This window comes from Taeniopygia guttata, chromosome 21 (assembly GCF_048771995.1).
Source record: "Taeniopygia guttata chromosome 21, bTaeGut7.mat, whole genome shotgun sequence".
Lineage (NCBI taxonomy): Eukaryota > Metazoa > Chordata > Aves > Passeriformes > Estrildidae > Taeniopygia > Taeniopygia guttata.
The window spans coordinates 1,056,362-1,070,383 of NC_133046.1; the positions used below are offsets into that span (position 1 = coordinate 1,056,362).

The window sequence follows — 14,022 nt, forward strand, 5'->3', positions numbered from 1 at the left end:
ATTGCTTAGTTGCTTGCAACACTGGAAGCATCTTACATCTTGTTAGTAAAGAAATTATGCTGGATATTTGTCTGCTGTAGGCAGAGATTGACGTGGAAGAGAATTTGTGTTTAGAGAAGGGATGAAAAGGGACTGTATTCATGCAGTTCAGTGTATGAGATTTGTTCTAATCAGCTGCACTTCCTGAAAAGGATTAAGATATGTGAATGCATGGATTTTTTTAATGCAAATGATGTGTGTAATGTACATTTAAGTTCTCTTTTCTGTGGGGCAGCATAAGAAGGTAGGTAAGGAAGGGGAGGAATATCAATGCCCTTGACCTTCTGGTCCTACTGTTCACATATTGAAATCCCCTACACACCTGAGTTTTCTTGGGAGTGGAGTATGAGAAGTGTAGAACAAAACCAAAAGAAATCATTTGCAATAGTAGAAAGGGGGAAGATACACAGGATATAGACCTGCAACTTTCTTGTTTCTAACAAGACTTTCTGCTGGGCACCTTTTTCTTCGTTAGCTGATTTGTCTTCCAGTTTCATTTTTGATACTAGAAGATGAATGAACTCTGTCTCATTGATGGAACCATCCTTTCCTTGTGTTAAGGTTTAATTTTCATGTGTGTTGGAGCTAGTGTATGTGCTGCCTCTGAGTTCTAGCTGTGCAGGTGTTCAATCTGCATTTACAAAAGCAACTTATTTGTCTTGTTATGATGATGGATAATTTCTTTGAAAATGATCAGCTTTTTTCCCCACCTCTCTGTATTTCCTTGGTTTTTAGCAGATAAGTCAGTGAAATGCCTTGTGCTGGCAGCACATTTACCCTCTGTCATGATAACCAGTTCCTGCATCTGGTTTTCAGGACTGTTGAAGATTTGAAAAACAATGAAAGTCAGTGGAAGGATTCTCCTCTGGCCACCAGGCATCGAGAGATGCTGAAACGGTGCAAGACACAGCTCAAGGTTTGTAAGTGATTCAGTTCTCAGCTGCACTTCAGTGGGCTGTGTGTGTGTTGACTTTTTGTCCCAATGTTTATGTACAATTTCTATCTTATGCTGCTTGAAAACAGTGGGATTGAACCTCTGACCCCTGAATGCTGCACTGGATGGTGGTCATGACAGAATATAACATCAGTGGTGAATTTAAGATTCACAGGAACACCAATAAGAAAAATCTGTGTTTTTTAATTCGAGAGAGACCAAGCAAAGGGACTGGGTTTTGTTCAGGGGTAGCTGTGTGTGCAGTCCACGCACAAGTAGGAGTACTCAAGTCACTGATCTCACACAGAATTCCTGCAAAGATGAGTAATCTGGATTGCTCTGTTTTTTGAAGGCCTGTTCTGCTTAGATCTTCCTCAAAGAAATTGGCACAAATGTTTTGAGCTGTAGCACAAAAATGGGTTTAATCACACATTTCCCCACTTTGATACATTTGTTACTTCTTTCATTGTTCCAATAAAGCTTGTGAAAGGCACATCTCCCTGCAACTCTAAATTGTATTTTACTTGCTATGTTGGGGCTTATGTGCCCTATTTTCTTGAAATAAGAGTGTAGTGTAAGAAGAAACCACTGTATAATTGTCGTGATTCACAGATATATTGATTATCTTGAAGAGGCTTCACATTTCTTTATGCTGTCTTGCCCTGGATTAATTTTTATGTGCATGTTCTGCAGAAACTGGTGAGGTGTAAGGCTTGTGCAGATGCTGGTTTGCTGGATGAAAACTTCCTCAGGAGATGCCTGAATTTCTATGGCATGGTGATTCAGCTGATGCTTCGCATTCTTGACCCTGCCTATCCCAAGTGAGTGTCAGGTTTATCTGTGTAAGTTGTATCAAAGATATTGCAGATCATGTTGGATGGCTCACTGAATTTAGCAGTTCTAGAATTAGTTTTACTTACAATATCTGCATTGTTATGGGGTCGGTGGCATGCATCCTTGCATGGAATATTTCTGGTATTCAAGAGTTTAATGTTCACTTGGGTTTGGGGGGCCCCCTCAGGTATGTTTGGTACCCTTGAAGTACTGACGTGGAGTTCTGAAAAGTCAGACTCTGATTCTTATAAAGGGTTCCCATGGAAGAATTCTGTAAGTAAGTACATGACACTTCCTCCTTAACCCTGCTGGTTTACTGTCCTGTTTCTTGTCTCTTCTGTTTTACAGCGTAAAATTGCCTTTAACTCCTGAGGTTCCGAAAGTATTTGCATCATTGCCAGAGTTTTATGTAGAAGATGTTGCTGAATTTTTATTTTTTATTGTACAGTAAGTAAAGTTATATTTGAAGGAAACTTGTACTACCACTTGTCCCTTTAGCAGGTGGCACATGCATAAATTGAGGGTGCAAAAGTAGTTTTCTAACTATCTGCAGTTAATGTTCTGGTTGTTAACAGCAGCCATAAGGTTATGGCATGGCAGCATAGCTGCAGCTATAATGCACAAATGGCACCAAGGTCCCTTCTAAACTAGATTTTTTTTGGAAGAAACTTGAAAGTTTTTTGATTCTCTCCCCAGGAATTTTCTTTATGGTTTTCAGTGAGACCTTTTGATCTTGTGATATGCTAAATCATCACTAGAATAATATTTTTCAAAAGCCATAACTTAGAAGTAGAACATTAGGGTTGGGAGTTTTAATTTAGTTTTCCTGCTTCCAGATATGCTCCTCAGGTGCTGTATGAGCCCTGTACTCAGGACATAGTGATGTTCCTTGTTGTGATGCTGTGCAACCAGAACTACATCCGAAATCCTTATTTAGTAGCCAAGCTGGTGGAAGTGATGTTCATGACAAATCCAGCTGTTCAGCCCCGGACACAGAAGTTCTTTGAAATGATTGAGAATCATCCTCTCTCCACTAAATTGTTAGTCCCCTCCTTGATGAAGTTTTACACAGGTAAGTGCTTTGTCTGTAGCTCACTGAGTGCACAATAGTATTCCAAGCCCAGAGGCTCTGTTAGCTGCTGTAGCTATTCAAAAAAATCCAAACAAACCAAAACAAAAAAGCCCCAAAAACCCCCAATAGATCTTGAGTCTTGTGAAGATCAGGCTGTTATGCTCAGGAATTGAGGGAAATAGAATGTCCTTTCACAAGCTGTTGTGCACTGATAAGTCCAGCAGCATGAATTGATGTTACAATTGTTTTTGTGGTCTTTAGATTCCAAAATTAAAGCTTTTTCTTTGCTTTGCATCCAAAGGAATATTGGAATTTTAAAACTCCTTGTTGTAGTTGTGCTAGTCCTGTAGATTTGAATGTTTCAGAAGAGTTTTTGCACCCATAACACAAACGAGTATTTTTGTAGGGTACCCAGAGTTTTCTTAGTGAGATTTTAGACTGTGAGATGAAGAGCAGAATAGAACAGAATGTTTTGGTTTCTGGGGGTTTTTCTTCTGAAATGAGGCTGGGTCTAGATTGGAAAATGTATAGTGTTGCTTCTTCTAATGGGAATAAAGATGGAGACTTCTGAACAGGAATTGAATTTCATCTCTTAATGTTTCCCTGGGTGCTTGAAGCTCATCACATTGGAGGCAGTAGGGAGAGGTGTCTTGCCAGGGAAGCCTGGTGGGAAAGTTTTGGGATCTGTTCTCTTTTCCAGATGTGGAACATACTGGAGCCACTAGCGAGTTCTATGACAAGTTTACAATCCGCTACCACATCAGCACCATTTTCAAAAGCCTCTGGCAGAATATAGCTCATCATGGTACATTTATGGAAGAGTTCAAGTGAGTAAGAGGTTGTGTGGGGCAGCTTCCTTGTGCAGGCTGCTCAGGAAGGGGCCCGAGGAGCTCGCTGCCATTGGGACTGGGTGATTCTGCTTTCCGTTGTATCTGACGTGGCAGCCCCTTCCAGCAGAGCTGGAGTGTTTCTAAACTGAGCTCTGAACACCACCATCAGCTTGGCTTGGGGAATGGGATCCCTGTTGGCAATGTGCAGTGCAGGAGTGTTGCTGGGGTTGCAGGCTGCTCTGCACACCCACCTGCTCTGCCGTGATACCTGTGTTTCAATGTTTTCAGCTCTGGGAAGCAGTTTGTGCGCTACATCAACATGCTGATAAATGACACAACTTTCTTGCTGGATGAGAGTCTGGAGTCCCTAAAACGTATCCATGAAGTGCAAGAGGAGATGAAGAATAAAGAGCAATGGGACCTGCTGCCCAGGGTGAACAGAGCTGTTTTTCAAAGTGCCCTTTACTTTTAATTCTTCAATACAAGACCGTTAAAAAAACTTTTTTATAAGGAACAGCACCAAAGAGCTGCTTATGAGGAGCTGTTCTCAATGCTTTTTATGGCCATGGTCACTCTGGATGACATTCTGCAAAACCATCATTCTGCCTAGTTATGTTGTGGCTGGCAAAGAGAGTGGTGTGAAGTAGAAATAGTATAAAATTTCAAATTACTGTGCACTTAATTCTAAGTGGAGAAAAAGATACTTTAACCTTCCTGAAGGAGGTTTGGGAAGATGCTCGCCAGTTGAATTGACTTCAAGGAATAGAAGCTTTTACTCTGTTAATGCATTGGTCCTTGGTAGATTCGATGCAGACAGTTATAGTCCTGTACCTCAGAGCTTGGCCTGATTAAACAGTAATTGTGCGTGTTGACCCACCAATGTCAGGTATTTCTATTTTAAGGTTATTGATTTAAAAAAAGAAAAAGTACAAGAGGAAAAGCTATAAAAATCTTGTTTGTTAAAGATATTCTGGTTTGCTCTTCTGAAGCCTTTCTTCCTGTCTCTGCCTACCAGCAAGGTAAAGCCATTGCTGTAGTTACAAAATGGGCTGGTACATCATCTACAGATTGTTCCACGGGGGAGTGTTTATTATTTATGATGGTGCATAAATTAGAGAGAATTAGAGAGACCTTCATTTGACTCTCAGATCCCAAGCTGGTTTTGAAGTATTGGCATTTGGATGGAAAGGAAGCATAACCCAGTTCTGCAGCTGTGAGGAGCAGTTAGAGGATGTAAATAAACTCAATAACCACGGGGGTTTGTTATGCTGTTTGTATTCATTCTGTAGTGTTGCAGAATTATGGAAAATTGATGCAGACATTAGTACTAGGTAATAAATGTGAGCAGCTGTACCTTAGACTAAAAGATGTCCCACATCTGTATTTGAATTGTTCTCTTCCCTTTGTCTAGATGCCCTTAGCACTGTGGCTGTAAGGTTTTGCTGAGTGATGATGTAGGAGATGCCATGGACGCTGTGTTTATTTTGCAGGATCAGCAGCAGGCCCGGCAGTCGCAGCTGGCTCAGGATGAGCGTGTGTCCCGTTCATATCTCGCCCTGGCAACAGAAACTGTTGATATGTTCCATATCCTTACCAAGCAGGTCCAAAAGCCTTTTCTCAGACCTGTAAGTCCTGCTCAGATTTAAGTTGGTTCCCTGCTTCTCCAACATCTCTGGATAATAACCTGCAAATGTTTGGTAGCATTTAGTCTCCATTCTCCTCCCTTTTCTCCAGCTCATTAAAATATAATTGCTGTTGATGTTATTTGATGTTGAGAGCATTACCTGAGTCACTGAGATGGTGTGATCCTTCCAGACAGAAACTATTTGCATGACATTTTTTAATGGCAAACATGCATAAAGAACAGATGCTTCTTGCAAGCCTAACAAATGAAATTTTATTAGTTAGATAGTTTCATTAATTGGAATTAATAATTCCTGATCTTGCTGTGTGCAACTCTAGCGATAACCTTCTTTATCACTGCCCTCACACTGTGATCTGTGTTTTACTTTGCTTTTGTAGGAACTTGGACCACGACTGGCTGCTATGTTGAACTTTAACTTACAGCAACTGTGTGGCCCCAAGTGCCGTGACCTGAAAGTTGAAAACCCAGAGAAATATGGGTTTGAACCAAAGAAGCTGTTGGACCAACTGACTGACATTTATCTGCAGCTGGATTGTGCTCGCTTTGCTAAAGCAATTGCTGATGATCAGGTGAGCTCCAGAAGGATGAAGGAGAAGGGCAAAAGCTCTGTGGACAAACAAGACTTCGCAGAACATTCTAGGAGCATTTCATCTTGCTTGTGTGCTGCCAGCCAGTTTGTCTTACACCCCTGCAGTTTGTTTTCTTTCAGCAGATCATCTCTGTTCATATTCTGTCTGCTCTTTGTCGATGGGCTCTGCAAACATGTAAACATACAGAAATATCCATGGCACTTCACACACATAGGAAATTTCCTGAGCCTGATGTGCTTATTGCCTACAGCCTTATTGCAAATTAGCAGAAATACTTTGTCCCTTTGCAAGTGGGAGAACTGAGGCAGAGTTTTGACTCCCTCCCCCTTCCTCATCGAAACAGGCAGAGCTGGGACCAAGAGCCTCCTTCAACAAATCAAAGTTCATTCACTGCTTTACAGTTTCCAAATTGTATTCCCTCTGAAATCACTTTATTAAATGGCTCTGTAATAAACTGACAAAGCACAGCATGTATGAGACAATTAACGACACCTTTGAACTCACGGTAATACTCAGAGCAAGATAAGCTATTGCAGCTGTGTTCTTGTAAAGTTGTCAAACTACTGAGTCACATCTGTCCATGCCCATGTCTTCTAATACAAACTTCAGAGTATAGAGGGCAAGAAATGTTCACAGCAGCTACTTGAGATTCTAGTGGATGATGTCTTGCAGCTCGTGAAGCTGTTTGCATGTCTAGTGAAACAGCAGTATTGGGGTAGCTCAGGATTATTTTTCTGAAGTTATTTAAGTTCTCATAATTGCAGATAATACCAGTAACACATCTGAAACAGACCTTGTGTGTTTGCATGTATATAATGAATATTTCTATGCTGTTCACTATATATGAGAATGTTATCAATCATGCATCCATGCCAGCCACAGCAAATGCACAGACTGACACAGGGATTCAAAAGAAAGAAGCCTGCGGGTGTGAGAACTGGAAAAAAGCTTAATTAACAAAGTGGCCCTTCATCAAAAAGGAGTGGGGGGAGTGACCAGTCTCTTGGAAACTGTCAGTGACAGGAAAGAAACACCAAGGAAATGTGTGGTTGGTTAATGGCTACTGGTATTGGGAGAGAAAACAAAACAAACAAAAAGTTGCTTGATCATGGTGGGATCTCTCTAAAGCATTTTGAGAGATGTCCCATTTGCAAATCCCAGCACGCAGCAGAGGGAATCTACAAACGTTTACAGAGCCCTGGGCACGTTGCCATTGTTCTGTTCCCTCTGGGCACGAGAAAGGCTTTGGGTGGGCACTGTGTGTCCTGCCTGCTGAGTGGCATTGCTTGCTGCAGTTTGCTGTAGATGAAAGAAGTGGGGCTCTGTTGAACACTTTAAAAATCCCAAGGGAAATAGAAATCTGTGAGACTTAGTGTGTTTTGTTTTGCCATATAATTCAACCTTGCACTGTAAAGTACATAACATTTTGTAGTAAAAGGATTATGTCAAAACATGATATTGTGAACTTGAAAGAAAATGGTGTCTCTGTAGAACACAGACAGCCACAAAAGTCCTTCGCTGACACTTTTTCACATGAAAGTAATGCTTGCTTCAGTTGCATTTGGTCTCTGGATAGTCCTACTGCATCGGGTGGCAAGTTTCCAGCATTCACTCTCTCTGAGCTGTCTTACTATTTTTGCAACATTGTGGGGTGGGTTTTTTGTTAGTTCTTGTTTGGATTAGGAGAAAGAATCACTCTTTTCCCAGTACTGCCTTGCATATTTTCAGAGGAGGTAAGAAATTAATTTTATGCTGTATTTTCAGCCAAGACTTGTGAGAACAGGGATATGAAAGGAGAATGGCAAAACAGATGTTTTCTCTAAGAACAACTCTAATAATTATAGTCAGCCTCTCTGAGCATCTCCCTCATTTTCTTTAGGTGTTGTTGCCTTTTTTTTTTTTTTGGTCCTTAATAGTTCTACAGTGGTGATGACGGGTAAAAAAATTGTAAGTCTACCCCAATGTTGACATTTTGGTGCTGGATGAATGCTACCTACATACTGTTTGCTTTGATGTAAGGTTGAGGTTTCATTGAGCCTTCCTTCCACCATTTCAAAAATGCATTAAATATCTTTACTATTTTTATGGCATGTAAGGACACTACGACTCATCAAAGTTGTCTTTTTATGCTTTGCCTGTAGAGGTCCTACAGTAAAGAGCTCTTTGAGGAGGTTATCTCCAAGATGAGGAAGGCTGGAATCAAGTCTACCATAGCAATAGAGAAATTCAAACTGCTGGCAGAGAAAGTGGAGGAAATCGTTGCCAAGAACGCCCGTGCAGAGATTGATTACAGCGATGCTCCAGATGAATTCAGAGGCAAGTGGAGTCTTCTAAACCCTGCCTGTCTAGGAGAGAGGGATTTCATTTGTTGCATTGATTCCATATGCTACTAGAAACTATATATTGTTTTTCATAAAAACATTTTGCCTTGCACTTGCTCTATTTCAATGACATATTTAAGTAAATACAGAGCTAAGAGTTATTTTAGTTTTCCCTGGGATTGTACTATCCACGATTGTCCTAGCCATGCTTTGCTAACATGTACCTGAAAACAGTAACACCCTCCCTCAGCTGAAAATAGGGTGACAATAGGGAAAGCTTAGTCCCAGGTCAGAAAGGGGAAAGTGCTGTGAAGATTTACGTCCATTTAACCATTTTCTCTAACTTCAGCAGTGTACTGGGGACCCTGAGCACTGGTTTTGCACTGTGGGTTGATGTGAGATAACATTTGTAGCTGTTTCTCACTGTAATGAGGAGAGCCTTGTGCCCTCAGATCCACTGATGGACACTCTGATGACCGACCCGGTGCGGCTGCCCTCGGGCACCATCATGGACAGGTCAATCATCCTGAGGCACCTGCTGAACTCCTCCACCGACCCGTTCAACCGGCAGACGCTGACGGAGAACATGCTGGAACCAGGTACCATGGCACAGCTGGCCCTGGCGCGTGGGCTGGGGGCAGCAGCTCCTGGGCAGCTCTGTACTTCCATAGCACAGCGCTGAGGCCTCAGCAGAGGTGACAGTTCTTTCATTTCAGCTTGCACAGAAAAGTTCATTTCCTCTCCTTTCCCTTTTTCCGGGGAAAAAAAACCCCTCACAGCCTTGCTTTCTTAACTCCTGGGCTGAAAAACATCATGGTATATAAATGGGAAATGGCTATTAGTCACGAGGGACTTTCTTATAGTACTATTACCAAGTAATTTAATAATTCTTTTCTCTCTCTTTTTTTTTTCCCTTCCTAGTGCCAGAACTTAAAGAGCAAATCCAAGCCTGGATGAGAGACAAGCAGAATGACCATTAAAATTCCCCTGCAGTGCACGCCACCACCAACGGGCAGAGCAGGGCGTGGGCTGCTCTGGCAGGAGTGCAGCAGACACACTTGGGAGCTGTTGATGGATTGGCACGCCCACGGCACTGGCTCGCAGTAGTGACCACAGGAGCATGTGGACGAGGAGAAAAGCAGCTTCATTCTTGTACATATATTTAAGTGATAACGATGGTCAATAACATGGAGGACAAGCTAGGAAGTTACTTATGTTACAAAACTGTCCTTCAATATGTCACATTTTGGAGTTTTTACAGCTGAATTATTTTAGCAAAGACAAATGGATCAGGGCAGCATCCCTTCAACCTTGTTTTTTACCGCCAGATATCCGTTAATTTGATTGTGGTTAGAACCTTGGACATTTTGCTGCTAAAGTAACTTTTTTCTCTTTCCCTTCCTTTCTTTCTGTTCCACCCATCAAACCTGCACTGCTGTCTTTTCCTTCTGTAATGCAAAAAAATACAAACCCTGTGAAAATCAAAATCATTCCCCTGCCCTAAAAAGAACATATTTTGTGCGATAACTGTGCCTGCAACAAAGTGTTCATCTTGGGATCGTATTTTTATATTACACATATTTGCCTATTTGGTTTTTAATTGGTATTAGACACAAGGATAATTTCAAAAGAGCGAAGACTTCACACGTGGATTTTAATTTCCTTTCCTTGAGATGTCCCTTTCCTTTATTTTGATCAAGATGCTCTGGTACTTGTGAAAAGCCTTGAGATAGAAATGTGTTAAAACAGCTGCCATGAATGAGATGCTTGGGAATACCAGGATTTCAGTGACTTAAAAAAAATAAAATACATTCTTTCAATGCTGCAGATCAATGCTAACTGACAGTTCTGAGCCATTGGAGCTTGTCCACAGAGAGCAGATACCTTTATCCTTGGAGGCTGCAGTTTGAGGCAGGGGTCATTTTTTATGTTGCGTACCAATTTGTATCCATGGCTTGGCCTTACCAAAGCAGAAAGGGTGCAGGAAATGTAGAATTACGTTTTTAAAAAAAATAAAAAAATATTCACAAACATTTTTATATTACTGCCCCCTGCATATGATACTTGAATTTCCTTTTTAAAAAGGATTTGAAACCACAGTGTTTTAAAATTAAGTTGGAAAAAAACAAAGGTTGTTTTTCTTTTATTTGTTTTTCGCCATGTCTTCTGTTCAATTCCTGACTCTCTTGAACTACAATAAATGATACACACTCGCACAGGATGTTTCCTTGGTCTTTCTTGTAAGAGTGTTAGTGAAAATATAAAAATTACAAATGATTGGGTGTCTTTGTTCAGGTTTGCTGATAGTGATTTAGGATCTGGAGATAACTTAGTAAATTATGTGGAAAATTTCTGTGCACACAGATACCAGTAATCCTTTAAACTCAAGAATGTTCCCAAGCAGGTGCCACTGAGCACCTATTCATAGCTCCGTGACAGCTGGTGACAGCTCCAAGGGAAATTCTGGTTAGTTTGTATAGAATCCAGCACTGACCTTTTAGGTGTGCAAATAACTCTAAATTATAAAATGTGAAGGTACAGTTGTGAGCTGTATTTTTGTTTGTTTGTGGGTTTTTCAGTGGTGCTTCCTCTTACAGCATGAATGTGTATTTCTCTGCAAGGATGGGAGAAGATTCCAAAACTTCTGTCTGTGTCCACTGCTGCAACAGAGGAGCTTGTTTGTTGGTTTGATAGCTATAACCTTCACTTCTTCCACAAATTCCAGTCCCCCTCTTCTTTCTCTTCAGTAAGTTCCAGATCAAAGCCTGCTCTGCTTTTACCTGCAGGCTCCCAGTCAAGCACCCAAACCCACAGAGATTCTGACGTGTTACAGGTTGTGCTGAGTGTGTGTTTTCTTCTTTAGTGAAGAGGTAATTTCATTCTATATAAAAGAAAAACTTACATATTCAACTGTCCCCTCATTATTGAGGATTTTTGTATGAAATCTCTAGGAATATCCCAGAGTTTATACTTTTTTTTGATGAAGGACAGCTGTGCAGTAGTGAATATGTGTTTTTACTAGAGGATGATTAAACTATGGCTTCACATTATGGGTTTTTTTTCTGCAAGTCAGTATCATATCTTGCTTCTATTGATAGATTATAAAGTGAAAATTTTATACTTTTGGGTTTTGCCAGGAGGAAGTAGAAATATTCACATTTGGTGTGGGATGTTTTAATCAACACAATGCCCTTTAGAATATGAATTTATATTTATTCTGCCATTGTGTCAGACTCTGACCTGAGGAATATAAATAGCAAAGTGCATTGCTGAAATGTTTTGTCTAATTATGGCATACATCTATCATTTGAAAACACGTCAGTGCAGATATTGCACAAAGGCTTGTGCAATGTCTTATCAGACACAAAGGCTTGATATAAGTGGCCAAAACAATTTGATCTGGGAAACAAGCATCAAGTATTTCAAAGGTGTGAGCTCAGACAAGTGTTCTCCCAAATTCTGCATTTGTGAGCAGAATAACGAAATGTGTTTTAATACAAGCTGCTGAAGTGCCATTCTATTGTGTCTGGCCACAAAAGTGAATCAAACCCCTGTCTTTCAGTGGGTAGTGGACATTTGAGTGACTGAAAAGCAAAGCTGAAGCTGGATTAAAAACCAGTTTCCCACAAAAGCATATCGGTTGTGTGACAATTCTTAGTTCAGTTAATTAAATGCTACCTGCAGTTTTTGGTGATTTCCCTTCCCCTCACTAATATGTCATTTACCTTTTTCAATCCCACTGTAATACAGAGTTTATATGAGAGACCACAGAAACTGCAATACAGAGTTTATATGAGAGACCACAGAAACTGCCAGTGGAGGGATTTACGTTTGACACGTCCATGCGTGTGCAGGATGTCAATGTCTGAGCTGGGAATGGTTTACCCCAGCAAAGGCTAACTCATACTGCGTTACAAAGTGAGCTTTCCTTGGGATTTACCGTGGATCGCTGCTCTCTCCTTGTCCTGCAGCTCTACACTAGAGACCGGAGAAGTTCCTGGGGCAAGCGCTGATGGTGTAGGAATACAATTCAGGACAATTGATTCTATTGTATCACAATTTATCCTTGTAATGGCCCAATTGACATCTCTGCCAGTTCTCCCTGCCGGCAGCTGTTAACAGCAGGATGCCAGGCAGGTTAATCCAGCAGGGTCACCGTGTGCCCTTCTCCCCGGGCCCACCCTGCCCTGTGTGGCATTCAAACAGCCCTCCCCGGTTTGGGGGCATCCCTTAGTCACTGCGTGACCCATTTCCTCTGGGCCAATAAGTACAAGAAACTGCTCCCTTTCCCCCTGTTTTCCAACATGTGTGACCCATTTCCTCTGGACCAATAAGTGCAAAAAACTTCTACCTTTTCCCCGTTTTCCATCTTGTGACTTGGCATTCTCAGGCTGTTCCAGGGCTCTGTGACCAAGGGAAGCATTAACACGGGGAGCTGCTCCGTGTGAGCACTCCCCAAACTTGGGCATTGGGCTGATGCAGGACCTGCTGCTCCCAGGAGACACCGCACAAACTGCTGAAGGAAAATGAATCACACTGTCTGTTGCTGTGGGGGTCACAGCACACACCCGCTATCTGGGCCGATTTTATCCCTTTGCCCTCACGATCCCTCCTGACCCGCCTCCCCTCACGGCTCGGGGCGCGCACGGACACAGCGCGGCGGGCGGTGCTGCGGCCGCTCTCCCGATAGGCTCCGAGGGCGCAGCCGTGATTTGCATAGCGGGTTCTGATTGGCTGGAGCTGCGCGGCGGAGGGCTCTGTTCGGAGGGCGGTGCCGCTGCGGCCGGGCACCGCCAGGCGGCGCAGTCGGGTGTGATTGACAGGGCGGGGGCGGGCGCACGCGGGCTCCGCGGAGCGCCATTGGCGGTCGGCGCGGAGGGGGCGGGGCGGCGCGCGGCGATTGGCGGAGCGGCGCACTCCCCCCGCGGGGCGGGCGCTCCCCCCGCGCTCGGCAGTGCGGGAGCGGCGCTGGGCGAGCGCGGCGCCCGTTCCTCCCGGCGCGGCCTCGCTCTTCTCCCTCCCGTTCCCGCTCCGCTCCCGGCCGCGGGGGGGTCTCCAGGCCTCGGTGGAGGCGGCGATGGGGATGGCCGGGTTTTTGTCGCTGCGCTGCCCCGCCGGCTGCTGACCGTCCGCGCCAGGTGAGGGGCTGCGCCGAGGGGCCTCTGCGCTGGCGGGGCCGGAGCGAGGCGGGCGTGCGGAGCTGATGCCGTAATGCGGAGCGGGAGGCGGCGATGCTGCCGTGCGCATCTGTGGGGCCCCGCGGAGGGCTGAGGCCGGCAGCGGGGGGGATGGACGGATGGATGGATGCTTAGCACTGGGTGGACTGGAGCTGTCAGGGCAGCGGCGCAAGGGCGTGGGGCCGCGCTCGGCCTTGCCATCTGCCCGATGCCATCTCCTCGTCCCCCGGGACGCTTCCCTCCCTCCCTTCCCTTCCCTTTCTTCCTTCCCTTCGTCTCCCTCCTTCCTTTTTCCCCGGGCGGCTCTCCATGGGCTGGCTGCCCCCGCCGTGCGCGTTCCGCCGCCCCGCTCCCCTCGGCGCTCGGATGGGCGGAGGCGGTGGCGCCGCTCCGGGAGGGGCGCACCCCGCGGGCGGTGCGGGAGCGGCGCTCGGCGGGCCCGGCCCGGCCCGGCCCGGCTCGGCACGGCCCGGGCAGCCATGTTGGCACGATGAGCCGGCAGTCCCCGTGCCCGGGCCGGGGGCGGCGGAGCGGGCCCGGCGCTCGGGGCCATCGCCGCAGCGGGGCCATCGCCTGCGCT

The 14,022-nt window shown here is 44.4% G+C and overlaps 3 protein-coding genes across 15 annotated transcripts in view; 2 read left to right on the forward strand and 1 right to left on the reverse strand.

The window, feature by feature from the left end:
* Positions 1 to 10,481, forward strand: part of UBE4B (ubiquitination factor E4B) — a 31,579-nt gene extending 21,098 nt beyond the window's left edge. For all 3 annotated transcript variants that reach the window (XM_030289116.4, XM_030289117.4, XM_012570442.5), the window contains 11 exons: positions 856 to 955; positions 1,667 to 1,794; positions 2,156 to 2,254; positions 2,644 to 2,879; positions 3,580 to 3,706; positions 3,998 to 4,142; positions 5,200 to 5,334; positions 5,732 to 5,923; positions 8,086 to 8,260; positions 8,718 to 8,864; positions 9,187 to 10,481. In XM_030289116.4, coding sequence (XP_030144976.4) covers positions 856 to 955; positions 1,667 to 1,794; positions 2,156 to 2,254; positions 2,644 to 2,879; positions 3,580 to 3,706; positions 3,998 to 4,142; positions 5,200 to 5,334; positions 5,732 to 5,923; positions 8,086 to 8,260; positions 8,718 to 8,864; positions 9,187 to 9,245 — 1,543 coding nt within the window. In that variant the 3' untranslated portion in view covers positions 9,246 to 10,481. The remainder of the gene's footprint in view (positions 1 to 855; positions 956 to 1,666; positions 1,795 to 2,155; positions 2,255 to 2,643; positions 2,880 to 3,579; positions 3,707 to 3,997; positions 4,143 to 5,199; positions 5,335 to 5,731; positions 5,924 to 8,085; positions 8,261 to 8,717; positions 8,865 to 9,186) is intronic.
* Positions 5,581 to 13,995, reverse strand: LOC140680438 (uncharacterized). Its single transcript, XM_072917502.1, has 2 exons — positions 12,617 to 13,995; positions 5,581 to 6,108 (listed from the first exon to the last, which is right to left on the reverse strand). Exon 1 carries the CDS (start codon positions 13,993 to 13,995, stop codon positions 12,688 to 12,690), a length of 1,308 nt encoding a protein of 435 aa, XP_072773603.1. The 3' UTR covers positions 5,581 to 6,108; positions 12,617 to 12,687.
* The window catches only part of KIF1B (kinesin family member 1B), a 77,188-nt gene continuing 76,428 nt past the window's right edge, over positions 13,263 to 14,022 (forward strand). For all 11 annotated transcript variants that reach the window (XM_072917234.1, XM_072917241.1, XM_072917238.1 and 8 more), the window contains exon 1: positions 13,263 to 13,403. The gene's annotated coding sequence lies outside the window, so the exon portion shown is untranslated. The remainder of the gene's footprint in view (positions 13,404 to 14,022) is intronic.